The 17151-nt window shown below is 38.1% G+C and overlaps 1 protein-coding gene across 1 annotated transcript; it reads left to right on the forward strand.

The window, feature by feature from the left end:
* Window positions 1-4760: 4760 nt before the first annotated feature.
* On the forward strand, window positions 4761-16457 carry ggt1b (gamma-glutamyltransferase 1b). Its single transcript, XM_061061838.1, has 13 exons — window positions 4761-4957; window positions 6766-6965; window positions 7217-7347; window positions 7464-7553; window positions 7777-7969; window positions 8536-8696; window positions 9343-9492; window positions 11801-11937; window positions 12591-12778; window positions 12879-13006; window positions 13327-13439; window positions 13581-13694; window positions 15139-16457. The coding sequence occupies exons 2-13, from the start codon at window positions 6799-6801 to the stop codon at window positions 15283-15285; spliced, it is 1719 nt and encodes a 572-aa protein (XP_060917821.1). The 5' UTR covers window positions 4761-4957; window positions 6766-6798; the 3' UTR covers window positions 15286-16457.
* Window positions 16458-17151: the final 694 nt, after the last annotated feature.

Below are 17151 nucleotides of genomic sequence, written 5' to 3' on the forward strand. Positions count from 1 at the left end.
TTTCTTATTGACCCCACAGCATAACGCACAGGTGGTTTACTTGACGCGTAGTCAGTAAGAGAAAGTAGACTTATCTACTAATCGAGTGTTTTCATAGGGTCTTATGTAACAGTTGCGTAATGTAATATGACAATTAATTAGATCGATAGATAGATAGATAGATAGATAGATAGATAGATAGATAGATAGATATATATATAGAGAGAGATAGATAGATATTTAGATAGATATATAGATATATAGATAGATAGGTGCAACACTTAAATGTATTAAATGTGTTGCTTTGGATTGCATTAAATATTAAAGGTATTCATATTGATTTGTCACTCCTGGGGATCATAGGTATAAGGCTCTGATATAATTTGAGTGCACACAGTGCAAGTCACAAAATCTTGGTGCTGATTCAGATTTTCAAAAACTTTTAAAAAGTTTACAAGCCTATAATTACTTCATAACTTATTCACAGAATACATCTGGTCTCCAATCCTCTTGAAGTTTTCAAGAAATTAATATTACACCATGGGTAGTTGATGAAGCAGGAGGAGTCTGCTGAGTCTGACTAATAACTAAAACGGCCTTAAATTGCAACATAGTCTTTAACTAAAGTACATCCATCAGCTATGCAGACTGCACACGCTCAAGTTATGGGAGTCCATTAAATCAGCAATAGTATTGATTTAGTCCAGACAGATGGGCTAGTAGACAGATTTAATCACATACTGAAAAACATGACTTGTAAGAGGCTTTAACAATTTACGACAAAGAGAAGAGTTTACCAATCTAGTGAACAACAACACAGCACCTGAACTCTGTGGATGAATTGTTCTTAAACCTTTATATACACTACCTCGCTTCAGTAACTAAACTCCTGTGTGTCAGTGGAGAGTGAACTGTTGGGTGAGGATATATCTGCAACAGGCTGTTTTTGAAAATCCATCCCGTAAAGTTATTTTAATAAAGGAAGATTTGAATGGGGGTAATTAAATTGTCGATGAGGAGCTTGTTTTATCCATCAGTCCATCCATCCATTAATCAATCAATCAATTCATATTCATATATTGACAAATAACAACAAAATGTATTAAAACATGTATATCTAGTGGGTCTAGACAATACTCTGTAATATTATATAAAAACACCTCATTTTAACAGTGAGCAAACACTTTGTAACAGTGGCAGTGAAAGACTTGAAAACTTCTTCAACAGGCAGAAACCTTGAGCAGAAACAGACTAGTTAGACAACAGAGACTAAAAAGGCCCCTTTCACATCAGCACCACACTGAATTTTTTTTAACTTTCTTCCAGGAGGTGTGCATGTGTGCTGCTCCAAGTAGCTGATAGCTTATGAGGTAATAGTCTGGAACATTCACAGAGACCTTGTGGGCAGAGAGATGATGTTGTTTTGTCATATTATATTTTCTACTAAACGTTTGTAGTGCTGAAACGTTTTCATACATTGCAGTGATATCAACCCAGAAACAATCACTATTATAAAGACTCCTCCTACTGTGTGCTATAGCCCCCCCCCCTCTAAATCCCATGGAGTATTTTGTGTTGTGAGAGCACATCTGACTTGCAAGAAGACAGAGCACAAAAACTCACGTTAAGGCACTCATGAAATCATTAAATATGAATATGATTTTTTTTAAAAACTGGAATGCACTGCAGTGGAATAATGATAACAGGGGGCTTAAGCAAGAGAGATTACACAGTGAGATGACATGCCTACTTTGCTACCTTCTTAAAGCCTTTAACTTTACTCACCGTTTCTAATACAGTGACATCTTGTTAAGCTCCTGGTAAATCTTTGTGTGGTAAGGTTGACAGATTTCTTGGGACAGAGTTTTCCAATCCTAATCTACCGTCAGCCCTGTGGAATATCTGTGGGCATGAATCCTTACATCACAAAAGAAAATGCCACACGAGTGTGATAAGTTGTGTCACCTCAAAAAACTACATGCAAAGCCATGGGAACATCAGCAACCTTATGCTAGAGAAAAGAGTAAGACTATACTTGTCCCCATGTGCCCATTGCATTTCCATCCATCAAACCCATTTTCCCAGGGTCCATAATGCTTGTAAGTTTGTTTTTTTTGTCCCTGTTTTTTCTTTACCCTTGAATTCAACAGGGAGCAGAAAACTCTTTTGCCAGAGTTTAAGGAAAGATGAGTATTTTACAATGCAATAGGATACAATGCGCTATACATTAGGTAATATAAAGGGGGGGGGGGGGGGGGGGGGTGAGTTAAGGTTAGGTCATGTAACACCTAACATTATTTTACCTCACCGGTCTAATGGCATTGTTTTGTAAAGTAACTTCACATCACGGTACTCTACAAAACAATACGATAAGACTAGGTAAGGTTAGATAATGATATAAAGTTGCATTACTTTATACAGTTTTACTTTGATACAGTTCAGTCAGTGCAGTACAATTCCTTATAATATGATACAAAATTGTATGATATTGTTTATTATGGTATGGTACAACCAAATACAAAACACTACCTGTAAGGTAGTATCACAGCAAGGTCTATATCGAGTCATTCTAGCTTCTCTTGTGGATTTGAGCTACTATTAAACATTTAAAGCCTTCTTTAGAGATATTGAGTATTGGAGGACAATGGTCGAGGTTTTTACCAGAGATCGAATTATTTAAATTATTTAAAGAGTCTTGCCTAATAGTGTTGTGGACTGGTTCATGTGAAAGCTGCTTTGTATTGCTGACTTGCCGTAGAAGCGCTGAACAGTCCAGACTGGTCTTTCTCAGAGGGATGCTTCAGATCACACCATCACACCAGGAAAAAGAGGTTTTCATGAAGATGTTTGAGGGATTTTAAACTACTCTCTGACCTTTTCCCAGATACATGTAAGGGACTCTGGGATGATTCAGTGCACAAGGTGTCGGGGCTGACAGCCAGGAGTACACTTCACTGTTGAGATTAAGTATTATCTCTGAGCTGCACATTGTTGTCCTGGTCTGCTTCTCACTGCATTAGGGACGTGAGTGTCACTTTGTGTTTTGTGAGTTTATAGGCATTTTTATCAATATAGGGTCCCCTGTGAGGACTGACTTTGTCTCTTCTTAGTTTTGAAGGGAGGAGGTTCTCCTCCATCCAGTCTCAAGCCAAAAGTAGAACTTATGTTTCTCAATACATGGGTTTTTCAGTGACCTTGCGTTAATTGCCGACAGCAAATGAAATGATTTACAGACTGACACAGACAGTAAGTTGTTGTTGCTCCACCACAGTGCAGTTGCGTCGTATATCTTCGGGCTCTGCCATGCATTCAAAGTAATTAATTAGGACATATTAAAAAGCCACAAGAAGAAACCTTGAAAACTGTGGATGGTTTTGTTTTCCTTCGGTGGACAAAAGAAGAAATCAGCAGAAAACAGCTGTTGGTTTAGCAGATGTAGTTGACTGCAGACAACTTAATATTCAGCTTGAGGTGTCACTTTATATTAAAGTGAGTGCTACAATATATCATCCACACTGATAGACACTTGTTTTGTATCCAAAACTTTATTTAAATCAACTTCTTTTATTTTAATATTTGAAGTCCAGGCTGAGTTTGAGGCTTTTGTTGGCCTCCTGTGAATACATGTAATTCTATTGAAGTACCGCATAAGTTTGCGATCCAAACAAACGCACAATCTGTTTCTTATCTATTTATTTTTTCTTTTGACGGGGTTAACCGTATTTTCTCAGGTTGAAGATGAGTGCAATATTTTCAGACATGCCATGGCAGTTTCTGATGAAATGGAGCTGCATACAACTAGCCAACTTTGGGTATTTTGTACAGCTGTGGAAACACAAACATTAAGTGTTGGTGTTAACACAGCTGCCACTAGATGTTTGGCACAAAGGCCCAATGAATGAAAATACACACTGTGTTTACAGAGACTCCTTGCATGGAGCATTCACATTCCACTACACAGGTCACGTTTTTTTTTTTTTTGCACATTTAAAGCTAAAAACCATACACATTTATTGCTTTATTTTGGAAGTGAAACTCTGCTAACCTGAATTAACTTTAACCAAAACACATTCCTCACATTTTAGGAGGAATCAAATTCAAGGCTGTCTCTGATTGCCTTAACATACCTGTCATGCTTGATTTCCTCAAGGCTGCCTGAAACCTAAACAAATGCAAATTCTCTTTGAACCATTTTATTGCCCGAGCAGCGTTACCTGAGATAACAAGCCTGGGCCCTCCATGTCAAAGTTGAGAAAGTCATCTGTCTCGTGCCTGGCAGCTTATTTAACTGGACTATTTCACACTGTCCCCCTGCGGTTTGTTCTTAGTGTTCGCCGTCCCCTCGTGGCAGATGTGACCGTCTCCCTCGCAGCCCCGAAGGCCTTCATCGTCTTGGTGAGGAGGCACTTTATTTTAACACTTAGATATAAAAGGTTTTAATCCATCATGCAAAAAGAACAACTTTAAAGTGTTGCATCATAGCTGTAAGAAATGACCCTGCTCAGGCCTACTGTACAGTTTTATGTGAATGTTGACTACCTGGTGTCAAATTTCACATACGTAAAATGAACCAGCAGCACACTGAGGCTACTGCTTTATAATCTTTGTCTCAGATAAGTTTAAGTACCACTTTAGATAAAGAAGTCTTCATCATATTATGAACTGTTGTTGCTTTACAGTTTCAGGGTCACACATTTGCTCTGTGGTGTTTTAGAAAGTGATGTGTTGATTGTGTACAGATGATTCATTATTTGCCTGATAACGTGAACGCTGTCACGAGTCTTTTCCTCTGTCTCTGTCTGCATTTTTTTTCTCTGCTCTTGGTTGCTCAAGATAGGTGATTTATGATCTGTTGGGTTAAAGTTTAATGACTTTTGTCTGAGTTACGTATTGAGAATCACAAGTAAGCCTTTACCTGGTGCTGTGGTTCATGGTAAACAGTGAGCTGCCTGCTGCTAAGGCCCCTGGAGAAATCAAGGTTAGAGAAAATTATTTTTTGAAGGTTCATTTAATTCATGCAGGTGGTTCAATATTAGAACTTAATCATCAGTGTTTGTATTCAATTTGTATCCAAGTATTGGTTTAAACAAACAAAAAGACCTTTTAAGTTGTAATCCTTTAAGTAACTTTGTCCTTTGAGATGTGAACGTGGTGACTTTTTACAGAAAATGGTCTGTGGAATATAATGTTTAATGTTTATAGCTGTGAAACTGCTTCAAATCACTTGGATGTAATATAATCTGGACCCAGTGCTCTGACAGACCAAATAATCTGCATGACAGTAGGTATTAATGTTCAGTATGGAAACCACTACAGAGACCATGGGAAGTACTACCCCCCTTAAATACTCTGTTTTTTCCTTTTTTTTCTTTGTCTTACTGGGAGCTAAAGCACAGGCCGGGGAATACAACACAGAAAAGAAAATCAAGTAGAAAAACAAAGCTGTGTCGTATGATTTAATTTAACTTAAAAATCATGACAATGTAGATATTTATTGGCCGTAAGAGCCTACAATGCACATCAAAAAACCTGTTATTTGTCGGGAGCAAAATGTTTTAAATGAGCATTGCAGCAAAGGTATTTTTCAGCTAAAGACTTGAGTTGTGTAACTTCTAAATGAGTAGAGCCCTCCATTCAACTAACCTTTGGTTTAAGATTCACAACATTGTAAACATAACCCCAGTACCATGTTTTATTAAATACATTTAAAGGTCTTGGCCTTATTGGTAAGCAATATTTAACAACACAATTCTTATTGTGTCTTCTCTTAGCTTAGTCTTTAAACATCATCAAACATATTTTCCTTCTGTTGGTCGGTATAGTTACTAACAAATGTATTACTGAAGGCCTGAGCTGAAACTGTAAATGCACATTTATTTGAACTGATGAAGGCCTAAGCCCTTCCAGGAAAAACCAAAAGCATGTTTCCTCTTGTTGCATAATGTTTATCAGGGATCAAGAGTGCCGTGTAAATATGTCAGTGTTCTGACGACTGAAGCTACTGATTTAAAGGTCACATATTATAATATTTTTCAACAACTTTAAATAAGTCTCTTATATTATAAACACGTCTGTGAATTTTCTTGTCAAAAATCCACTTTGATCCTGTATTTTATCATCCCTATAAACCTCTCTATATCAGCCCTGCTCAGAACAGGCTGTTTCTGTGACTACAGCTTTAAATGTAACTGAGCTGTCTGACCACACCCCTCTTGGGGGTGTCACAAATGTCACAATGGGAAAACAGCCTGTTTGAGCACACTTTTTCTGAAAAGTGGAGTAGGGAAAATACAGAGAAGATGGACTTTGCAGTTAGTTCTGACAGTCATCTTAAAGGTGTGATCAAACCTAGCAGTCATACATTTAAATTTCTCCATAAATGTTATGTAATCATAGAAAAAAAAGTGTGTTGTGTTTAAATACTTCGCTTTTTTTTTTCTAAATTGCAGAAAACTGCATTCTGGACGACTTTTCTGAAAATGTATTGGCTTTAAAGATTTAATCTTTGCAACCTATTTAATGAACTGGTAGTTCTATATGTTCACTTCATTTTTGGGTCATTTTTTTCTTTGTTTGAATTTGGGGATAATGTATGACTCAACCTGTTATGAAACATGAAGTGTAAGAGCAAATCTTTTTTTTTTTTTATATATATGTATGAGGTATATTTAGGATTCGGGAGTACAGCGATTTTGCTTGTTTCTTATTATACAAAGTGCAGTTTGGTTCAGCTGCAGTTTCATTTTGATTAATTTTATTTATAACCATTGTTGTTTTTCTTGACAGGCAGTAAATCAAGGCCTTACCTGAGCTGTCAAAATGGTGAAGAAAACAATAGTCGTGGCCCTGGGGATGCTAGTGTTGGCTTCTGTTGCCACTTTTGTGGGAGTTTTCTTCGGTGTTGGGAAAAGGAAGCAACCGAGTGATCAAGTGTACTCGAAGGCAGCTGTGGCAGCAGATGCTGGGCCATGCTCAGAGGTTGGCAGGTGAGAGGTACCACACCCGTAAACATCCCCCATGACAGGAACAGCGCTGTAAACACCTACACAATCATGCAACCATATCTAAATACTGTATAGACACACACGTAAAGCATACATGCAAATCCCTGTGTGAACCATCTGTACTTAATTTATTTACGTCTATGCCAACACAGGGTCTTAAGATCTCAAGTGTGCTAATAATCTAATCCTCCTCCACTCCTTCCCTGTGTGTGTTTTAATTAATTTTACCACAGAGACATGCTGCAGAAAGGGGGGTCTGCAGTGGATGCCTCTATAGCTGCTTTACTGTGTGTCGGACTTATGAACGCACACAGTATGGGCATCGGAGGAGGACTTTTCTTCACCATCTACGATTCAAAAACTGGTACACCAATCCTCTAATATACATCCACAACACAAACTGTTCAATTTGTAACTTTCCAACTGACAAAATGGACCCTTACAAGTAACGCAATTCCCTGATTTGTGACTTACACACAGGGAAGGTTGAGACGATTGATGCCAGAGAGACGGCACCGCACAACGCAACAAAGAACATGTTTGGCAACAGTACAGATTTGTCCCAGAAAGGTAATGTTTAACTAGCTCTGTCAGACGTAGAAGAGCCCAGGCAAGCTGTAGTTAAATGTATTATAAACAAGGGTGACCTTGTAAAAGTGACAAAAGAAGGACAGACTCTAAACCCAGGTATAAAGGGAAAATTATTCTGTCTACGATTGCACGTAAAGGGTAATAATAGTATGTAATATTGTCTGAATAACTTTTTTTCTTACTTGGTTTGCATGGTTGGTAGGAGGCTTGTCTATCGCAGTGCCAGGGGAGATTCGAGGATATGAGCTGGCACATCGGCGACATGGCAAAATACCATGGAAAGACTTGTTCCAGCCAAGCATTGAACTTGCAGAAAAAGGATTTCCTCTGGGAAGGGCACTTGCCACTGCCATTAACAGCCACAGGAAAACAATCGTAAAGGACCCGGTCTTATGGTGAGTCAGAGTCATTATTCTGAAGTACGTCAAATCGTGTTTCCTAAATAAATGGGTATAAGAAGTAGATTTGGCCTCTTGGTTTTAGAAAATGTGGCCATTGCAGTAAACCTACAGTGCTTCTAATGGCCAGCAGGGGGAGACTACACTGGTGGCAAAAATAAGTCGGATTGTATTAAACTAGATGAGAAAATAAACCTGATTCTTATTTTGATTTATTACCTCTGTTAACATTTTCATAAAAAAGTGTGTGGTTTGAATCTTCTTCAAAACCCAACTGTGTCCTTTTTAAAAATTATACTCTTGTTAAGATGAAGACCATTATGCAGGGAATGGTTTAATGCATGACTGTTTGACAAGTCTTTACAAACCAGGATGAACAAACTAATACGTTGCCATCCTCTTTCCTAAATATGGTCATTTATAGTTTAAAAAAACAAGATGGACTCAAGACTTCAAAGCAGCAGATGACAAACCAATCAGTGACATAATGATGGCTACTTCCACTTGTCATATACAGGCTAAGGTTATTTTTCATTAAATATACATTTTTCTCTTTAAATCAGTGAAGTGTTTTGTGGGCAAAATGGCGAAGTCCTTAAGGAAAACGATCACATCAAATTTACCAAGCTAGCAGCAACCTACAGGAAGATAGCCGAGGAGGGTCCCGATGCTTTCTACCAGGGAGAACTGGCTCAGAACCTTGTGACAGATATTCAAGCAGCAGGTAGGATATATTTTTTTTAAATTTGATCTTGATGAGAAAAGATGATGGGCAAAGAAAGTCTGCCTTTCTATCTTTCTGTTAATATCCATCTCTCTGCCTCTCCACTAATCTGACTTTCTCCGCTCTTACAGTCAGGATAGAAGTGGATTAAAGTTGAGTCTCTCCAAATAATATGACAAAGTATTTATTTTCATGGTAGGCCACAGTATAGACCTGCTCTTTTTGTCAAGTATCCTGAGAGTTTGGCTGTGATTTGGCACTATACACATTAGGATACATGTTTTATTGGCTTAATGATCTAAAGCCTAGAGTCACATGTCAGATGATTTCAGGAGTTTTACCTAAAATAATTGTTGGCATTATCATGTTTCCAATTTTGTCGCATAAAGAAATAATTGTTGGCTATGAAACTTGTTATGTTTCTTTGCACTTCAAGTACATTAATGTCACACATACTGTAAGGACATTATCATTTTCATCATTGCCACTGCCATTCTCTCTAAGAGCTATTTGCTTAAAAGACTCCAGGATACGTTTAAAAAAAAAAAACACACTCTGCACATCTAATTTACATGGTAAATTGCAGGATTGAAATTTCCAATTTTGTCCAAGTGCACATTGTCAGTGTGTTTCAATCTGTGTTTAGGCGGTATCATCACAATGGAGGATCTGAAGGATTATGTGCCTGTCTTGGATGAGAACCCTCTAAGGGTGAATGTGGGGGAGTACACCATGGCTGTTCCCAATGCCCCCGCTAGCGGCCCTGTGCTCTCGCTGATATTAAACATCTTGAATGGTAAGCCTTGATGCTTTGTCCAAAAACACCCTGAGTGGGAGAGGATGTGCTTTAATGTGAGCTGCTTTCACTTCTCCAGTCAGTCTGTTTAAAAAGGACTCCGCTGTGAGCAGCATGTTGATCTATTGTGCACTAAATCTGTTCCTATAAAAAGATTGCTTGACTTCAAGTTACCTAAGAGTATCCTGAACTACTTTGTAAAACAAGAGACATTTATCCAAGTAGTTTAAGCAGGACTATAAAATCCTATTTAATATAACATGACACATTACTGTAGCACACTTTAATAAAAGTTCAACTTTTTAGTTGAGGTTAGATCTTTTCTCCAAATAACCCTCCATCCAGCAGTCAATACTGGGGTTAGTCTTGACCATGACATATTAAGTAAACAATCAGATCCTCTATTTAAAACCTCAATCAGTCCAAACTCATATGTGGTCTTAACCAATGCACATAAACAGATATGCGTAAGCAAGAAACAGGATATCCGCTGTTGAAGATGCTCAGGTTTCCTTTTTTGGTATGAGTAGTGTCACCCACTTGCTTTTCCAAAGGCATTAATTAATTTCTGGAAACCTGCCCATGTGGAGAGTTAAAAAGGCAGCACACGTCAGTTGTAATGCAATCCCAGAAAACATTGGCCATTGTCTGACAATGTTTAAGCTTTTTATTCATGGCTATAAATAGTCTTTTACAGCCGCCTCTCCCGGTCCCTGTCACCCACAACATCCTTTTTGTAATTGATGCCAGGAATGTGAGCTGTCCTGATGGTTCCCTATTATATTTTTTTATAGAGTCCTGTAGTGATTTGTCTACATTGATCTGTTGGGGCAGAACGGTTTGGACCTGATTCAAACAGCCTCTCCAGCCTGAACAAAATAAATATCAAATCCAGCTTTCAAGCAGTTGCAACACTTGGTGACTTTGTCACCAGCGATGACTCAGTGCTTTCAGTGTAGTTATATAGCTGTCTTATTAACTACAGTATATGACCGTTTTGAGTGATTTATATAGTGAGTATAAAGGTCTCAATCAATTTTTATGATATATAATGAACAATAAGCACAATCCAATATCCTTGGGAAGATTCAGTCGGGCAACAAAACTTAAGACAGTGAACCTCAACCTACACCCTAACCTTAGCTGTAAAGGAAAAAATACAATATTTTCCAAGACTCACATAAAAAGATAGATAAGACTAGTTCATATACAAAGTATAATGCTACTGCTAAAACGTTTTTGCAAAAGCCATAGGCATAAAGATAACGTGACTCACTGGTTAACATGATGTTTATATGAACATTTTGCAAGAAAGGGAATACATTAATTTGAATTCTTCTAGGTCTTTCAAATAGTAGAAAAAGTCATTTCACCTGAGATGTGACAAATACAACAAAAAAAAGAAATTCTTTATTAACAATGATTAGGACATTAAGACTTGGATTTTTGATACAGCCACATTAACAGATGATACTTCCTACTGAAATTAAAATATGAGCTTCAATAAAAAACTTTCATTTCACTCCTTCTTATTAAGAGATTGAAGTTGAAACCACTGAGGAAATAACTGTGCAACCCTTAGAGTAGAGCTTCTTTTGGATTGAAGTAATTAAGATCCAGATATCTGTGCAGTCTGTCTTCCAAGCTAACAGATTCAGAGTCGTGGCAGGACAGATAATGAACATGCTGCTCCTCAGACCTTCTTGGTCTATCATCATTTCCATCATTTAATCATATATCTTTTCTGTGTACAACACAACGTGTTTAAATTGACGTTCTCCTAATTGCCATTGCAGGACATATAAACTGTCTCTGCTGCAGACACTTTCTCTCTGCTGCTTTTCAGTACACTAACTGTGTCTCCCTCCAAGGATTTGACGGAAACTTCCCTCCAAAGTAATTAATCTCTCCAAACCTTTCCTTTCCTCTGACTGGCCACCCACTCACTACATCCCCCGCCTCACACACTAACACTAATCTCACCAATTTACCTCCTAATTGGACACAGTCGAGTGGCGGAGGTTTCACGCACACATTTCACAGGCTGCCCGAAACTTTCATCCTGCTGATTTACCGTGACTCCTGTCTCTGTCCGACAGCTGAAAACCATCAAACCGAAACTCTCTGCTTCCCTCAGCCTTCTTCCTCCTCCTCTCTTCTACTGGCTGTCAGCTCAGGCTAATACCAAAAGTCTGGTAACAGCTTTCGGACTAAATAAACACAAATGCTGGGTCAGGTCTATTTTAGCGGTCTCCTTCTCTACATGAGTCTACGTTTTAAAAACATTTATTTGTTACATTTTCTACAGGGTACAACTTAACCCCAGATAGTGTGTCGAGCACTGGGAATAAGATCCTGACCAACCATCGCATCGTGGAGGCTTTTCGTTTCGCTTATGCAAAGAGGACCTTACTTGGAGATCCAAACTTCCTCAACATCACAGACGTGAGAAAATTACCTTCCAATACGTTTTTCTAATACCAAATTTGAAGTGTCGATTTTTTGTGGAATCATACAATTTACCCCGAGGCGGCAGCACCTCCTTTTTTAGAAAAAGGCAACGTATTAAAAGCTGAAGGCCTTATCGTTCGTACTTGTTAGCATTCTCGTTACATGTTTAATAGCAGTGTGCTGCAAGGAGAGTGCCAAAGTCCAACATTCTCAGTTTTGTACAACTGTTAAAGAGTAATGTAAAGAACGGATATTTCTTTGGAGCTGGAGCCTCATTAAAGTGCTCTGTATGTAACAATCCCAACAGGTTACATCACAGTGCCTTATTAATACGTAAAAATAAACTAGTCGATCAGAGGTGCTTTTTTTCAGTATCCATTAAATACTGAAAAAAGTAACATGTTAAGAGTATTTTTGCATTACCAAACATTAAAACCTTTTTCTGACTCATTACGTTGGCTATATTGTCCATACAGCACTTACCCTACTATGAATGTTTAGTTACTTTTTTCCACTTCAATAATTTTTGGTGTTGGAAGCTCATTGTACATTTATCTTTGGGCTTACCTGGAACATGAATTAACCTACAGTATGAAATAACTAATTGCTGTGCGATTTAATTTTGAGTTCTGCTCTCTCTTCCAAAGCTCATCAAGAATATGACTTCATCTTTTTATGCCAATGACCTTCGTAAGAAGATCACAGACAATACCACTCATCACATGAACTACTATGAGCCAGAGTTCTACCTGCCCGAAAACCACGGGACCGCACATCTGTCTGTAGTGGCCGAAGACGGAAGCGCTGTGGCTGCCACCAGCACCATCAACCAATAGTAAGGCCTCTTAACGGACCAAAACAAATGTCTGAATGATGAAAGTGAATCAGTTTTGGGTCTGTAACTTCTTTTGTGTAATGGCTGTTGTTTCTTGTAGTCTGGGCTCCAAAGTCATGTCGAATTCAACAGGGATCATTCTCAACAACGAGATGGACGACTTCAGCTCCCCACTCATCACAAACGGCTTTGGAGTGCCTCCTTCACCCAACAACTTCATCAGGCCAGGTTAGATAAAGACCAACACACACACACATACACTGAAACATCCATAAGGTTTCTTAAAACTAGTACAATTGTAAAAAAAATTGGCTGCTTCAGAAGTCAAGCTGTCCTCTTTCAGACTGTATAAAATGTTTTTGTGCTTTAACACTAAATCTTCAGAGCGGATCAAATGTCTTCACTCCTTTTGTAAGGTGTCACCTTTCCATTGTTTTCATCATCACAAAATAAAAGTCAAGTTAACGTCAGTAGGGGGGTATAGAATACTTTTATAGGAACTTTTTTTTTGTTTTTTTACCTTTAATTGAATTAAATCTTGTTAATAGGAAAAAGGCCATTGTCCTCCATGTGTCCAGCCATCCTTTTTGACAAAAACAAAACAGTAAAGATGGTCGTGGGAGGATCAGGAGGGACAAAAATTACTACTTCTATTGCTCAGGTGAGTCATTAGCTACAAAAAAATGCTATAAAAAAGGTGCTGTTACTCATTAAGCATGTTGTTTTGTCTTCAAAAATAACACCTAGCTTGTTACTTTATGTCTGTAAAATGATCAGTGGCTGAATAAGTGTTGTTTTTTAGGTGATACTGAGGGCACTGTTCTTCGACTACGATCTGAAGAAAGCTGTGTCAGATCCAAGGCTCCACAACCAGCTGAGTCCCAACACCACTGTAGCAGAGCCGGGCTTTGACAAAGTGAGTGTCACAAACAGTAAACAACACTGATATGTGTGACAAATAGACGGGTGGTGTGGGGGTGTCAGGAGACGATCCTTCAACCAAAAGACCAACTAACCCCGAGCTCTTATACCCCAGCCATGTCCAACACCAGGAACACTGTTTATTGAGTTTACCTTCAGGGGTGTTTACGTGACGCGACTAGAAAATCATTTCCGCACACATTTGTTAGAGTCTAATTTGTAGTATGAGAAAAAAATTGACCTAACAATCTTGTTTGCCTCCTAAAGGTTTGAGGGTAATAAATGGGAAAACAAACCTGATGGTTTAATATAAACATCAATCTCTACAGCTGGCCCTGGTCACAGACATGCAAAAGGCCTCTAACCCTCCTAGAAAAGAGCCACCACCGCTGATTCATAGACATGTCTTTTTAGTTGTTTTGTCTGTTTGTGGTGATCTATTGCATTACTTGTCTCTATGTTTGGGTACATTTGTTATCCTTTAAAGACTTTCCAAAATGAAACATTAAGAGACTTAAAAAAAGGCTCTATCCATGCAACGATCTTACTGTTTAATCATTTGACCATTATTTGTTGAGTACATGAACCTGCTTTGAAGTTAAAGGTCCAATATGTAAGATATCTACTGAATGGAATCATTAAATCACCTTATATCATCAGACATTAAGGAAACATGCTATGTTGAAGTGCTGGTTTCTCTGACAACAGGATGTCCTGGCTGCTGTTTTTTTTTATTCTGGTGCGGAGTGGTTTCTTTTTGTTTTGACCAGAAAAGGTGGCAACACCCCCCCCCCACATGACAAAACCAAGAGGTGTTGCAGTGATGGAAGTGGGCAGGCGAACTGGTTCAGATAGAAGTTATTTTACCTGACCTAAAAAGAGTCTGCATTTTTCTAATAAGTTTCACGATAAGAAACGTGGTAAAACTAGAATAAATATTGGAGATTTCGAAAAATGGAGAGAGGTTCGAACGAAGGAAAGGTTTCAAGATCGATGCAGAGCTGGCTTAACACGGAAGCTTCAGTGTCCCCGACATGGCAACCTGCGCTCACATCCAATCTAGGGAGGAGGGGGCGCGGGGAGACAGCTCTTTCCAGTGTTTTGAATTTGGTCTGCAGTACCCATTATAAGTGCTAGGTGTCAGAGTTACATATTGGTCCTTTAACCGCTCAACTTTGCATTATTTTTTGTGCATCATTTAGTGTGGAGGGCTATTTTCTCTGAGTTTTGGTCATTTAAAGAAAATTTCCACAGACTTCATTAAAAATAAATAGAGTAAAATGGCTATAGCTGCCTTTGCTCAAATTATTGAAGTGCCAAGAGACTGACGCAGACACTATGTGATGGAAAATATTCAACACAAACAGATTGACACATCTATTCAGCTGTCCTTGGCTTGCATAGAGTCTGTATGTCTTCATATATGTTTCTGTTCACAGAACGTTCTGGATGGTTTGGCAGAAAAAAACCACGAGACAGAATTCCTCAAGTCAACCGGCGCTGTGGTGCAGGCGGTGGTTCGCCATGTTGATGGACTCCATGCTCAGTCAGATCCTCGCAAGGGTGGGTATGCCGCGGGCTACTGAAGTCGAAATAGAATTGCTGATCACACAGAAAGACCGGAGCTGTGTGAACCTTGACACCCTGGGTAAGAGCTGTGAGATAAGAGGCTAAAGAACCAGGAACCATTGTCAGCCCACTGGTGACCTATTGTTCTCTCATTAAGTTTGCAAAAACATTCATGTACTCCACATGACTCAACTCTGTCTTATTGATTTGATCTTCCAAACGAAAGTGCCTCACTGTTGTTCAGTTTAGTCTGAAATAAGTTTTGAATATATACTTAAATCATTACAAATATATTTCACACCATTGCACTAAAGTGACGCACAAGATATGAGATTTTACAGCTTTCCATCATTCGGTCTTGGAATTTTAAATTGAGGCAAAACAACATGAATTGCAAATTGTAAATCATGTTACTGTCAATGAGGAAACACTGTACTCACAATTTTTGGATGTTATAAGAAGCGTGTTTGGTAAATCATCAGCAATGTAGAGTCACTTCCGTTTGTTGTCCATTAACGATCCGACATGCAGCATCTACAGTTACTCCTAATGCAGAAATATCAACTGTATGTAAAAACAACTCAAGCAAAGAAACCCCATAGATCAAATGACTTTCATTTAGAAGTTAAAAATATTATACAAGGATCATATATGGTGACAGTACACAGAGAGAAGAGAGGGAGCAGACAGGAGCTGTTGTCCAAATAAAGGTCTATAACACCTCAGGGAACAGCACTCCCACATAATGAGTTACAGTAATTTCCCACAACTCACAGTGCAATGGCCTATAATGACCCCATAACAACATTACAGCTGTTGCTGCTCACTGTCACTGCTGGGATTCAGGGCTCATCTTCTCTCAGCTGGAATGTAAATGTGTTACATAATTCACGAAATGTAAATCTGTGTCAAATAATGATGCTTTTATAACTTGTTTGCTATGGATGAATGGTTCCCAAGTGATTGAAATATTGAGAGACAACTGGTTTAACATTCACACTATAGATATTTTTATTTTAAACACACTAAAAATCTCTGAGTGAATGCATCCATTTTTTTAATTACCAGCATTAATGTTCTGACTGCTTTTATAAAATTACAGTTGCTATTGTAGATATTATTGATGTATTTTTTGAAGAAACACTTGAAATGATCATACTGTGAAAATTAAACACACATGCGAAAAGTCTTTAAGGAGATTTATTACTAAAAAAGGAGGATTTTTACAAAGTAGCTTGCAAAAGCTTGTTATTTACTAATGCTAATGATAGCATGCTAACATGCTCACAAAGAAAATGTTAACAGGCTTAAGCAGCTATATTGTATGCTTTTTTTAAAGTTATGCGCAAAGCTTAATGTTTATGTATCTTAGGTATAAATATTTCTGTTAACCTTGGTATGCTAACATGTATTAGTTAGCTCTGGACATAGTGTACAACTATGGGAGTATCAAAGTTCTGTAGGTATTATGTCATTAACCAAAGTATTACACAAATAAACAAATGCAACCTGATGTTGGGCTAGATAATAGGTCAAAGATTCACCAAAGAGAGATTGTACAATATTTGCCAAAAAGTGTTTTATTATATCAACTAGCTTATTATCAAAAAGTTTCCTTAGTATTCTTGTCCGGACCAAAGTGGTGGACTGACCTGCTTGGCCATCTCAACAGACATAGAGCTTTCCATGGGTAAAATATCTTCATGAAAATAATATGTTGCAAATAGAAAGAACATTAAGTTGCGTCAACATGTTTCATTATAACTGACTTATTTATAAGGCTGCTAGCTAACTGGTTACATCTAGTTTTATTCAGGTGTACAGCACGACAATTATCCTAACACCTAATATAATTTCTCCGCTGTTAAGCTCATGCAAGCAGC

Source organism: Labrus mixtus, chromosome 17, assembly GCF_963584025.1.
Source record: "Labrus mixtus chromosome 17, fLabMix1.1, whole genome shotgun sequence".
In the NCBI taxonomy this organism is placed as follows: Eukaryota; Metazoa; Chordata; class Actinopteri; order Labriformes; family Labridae; genus Labrus; species Labrus mixtus.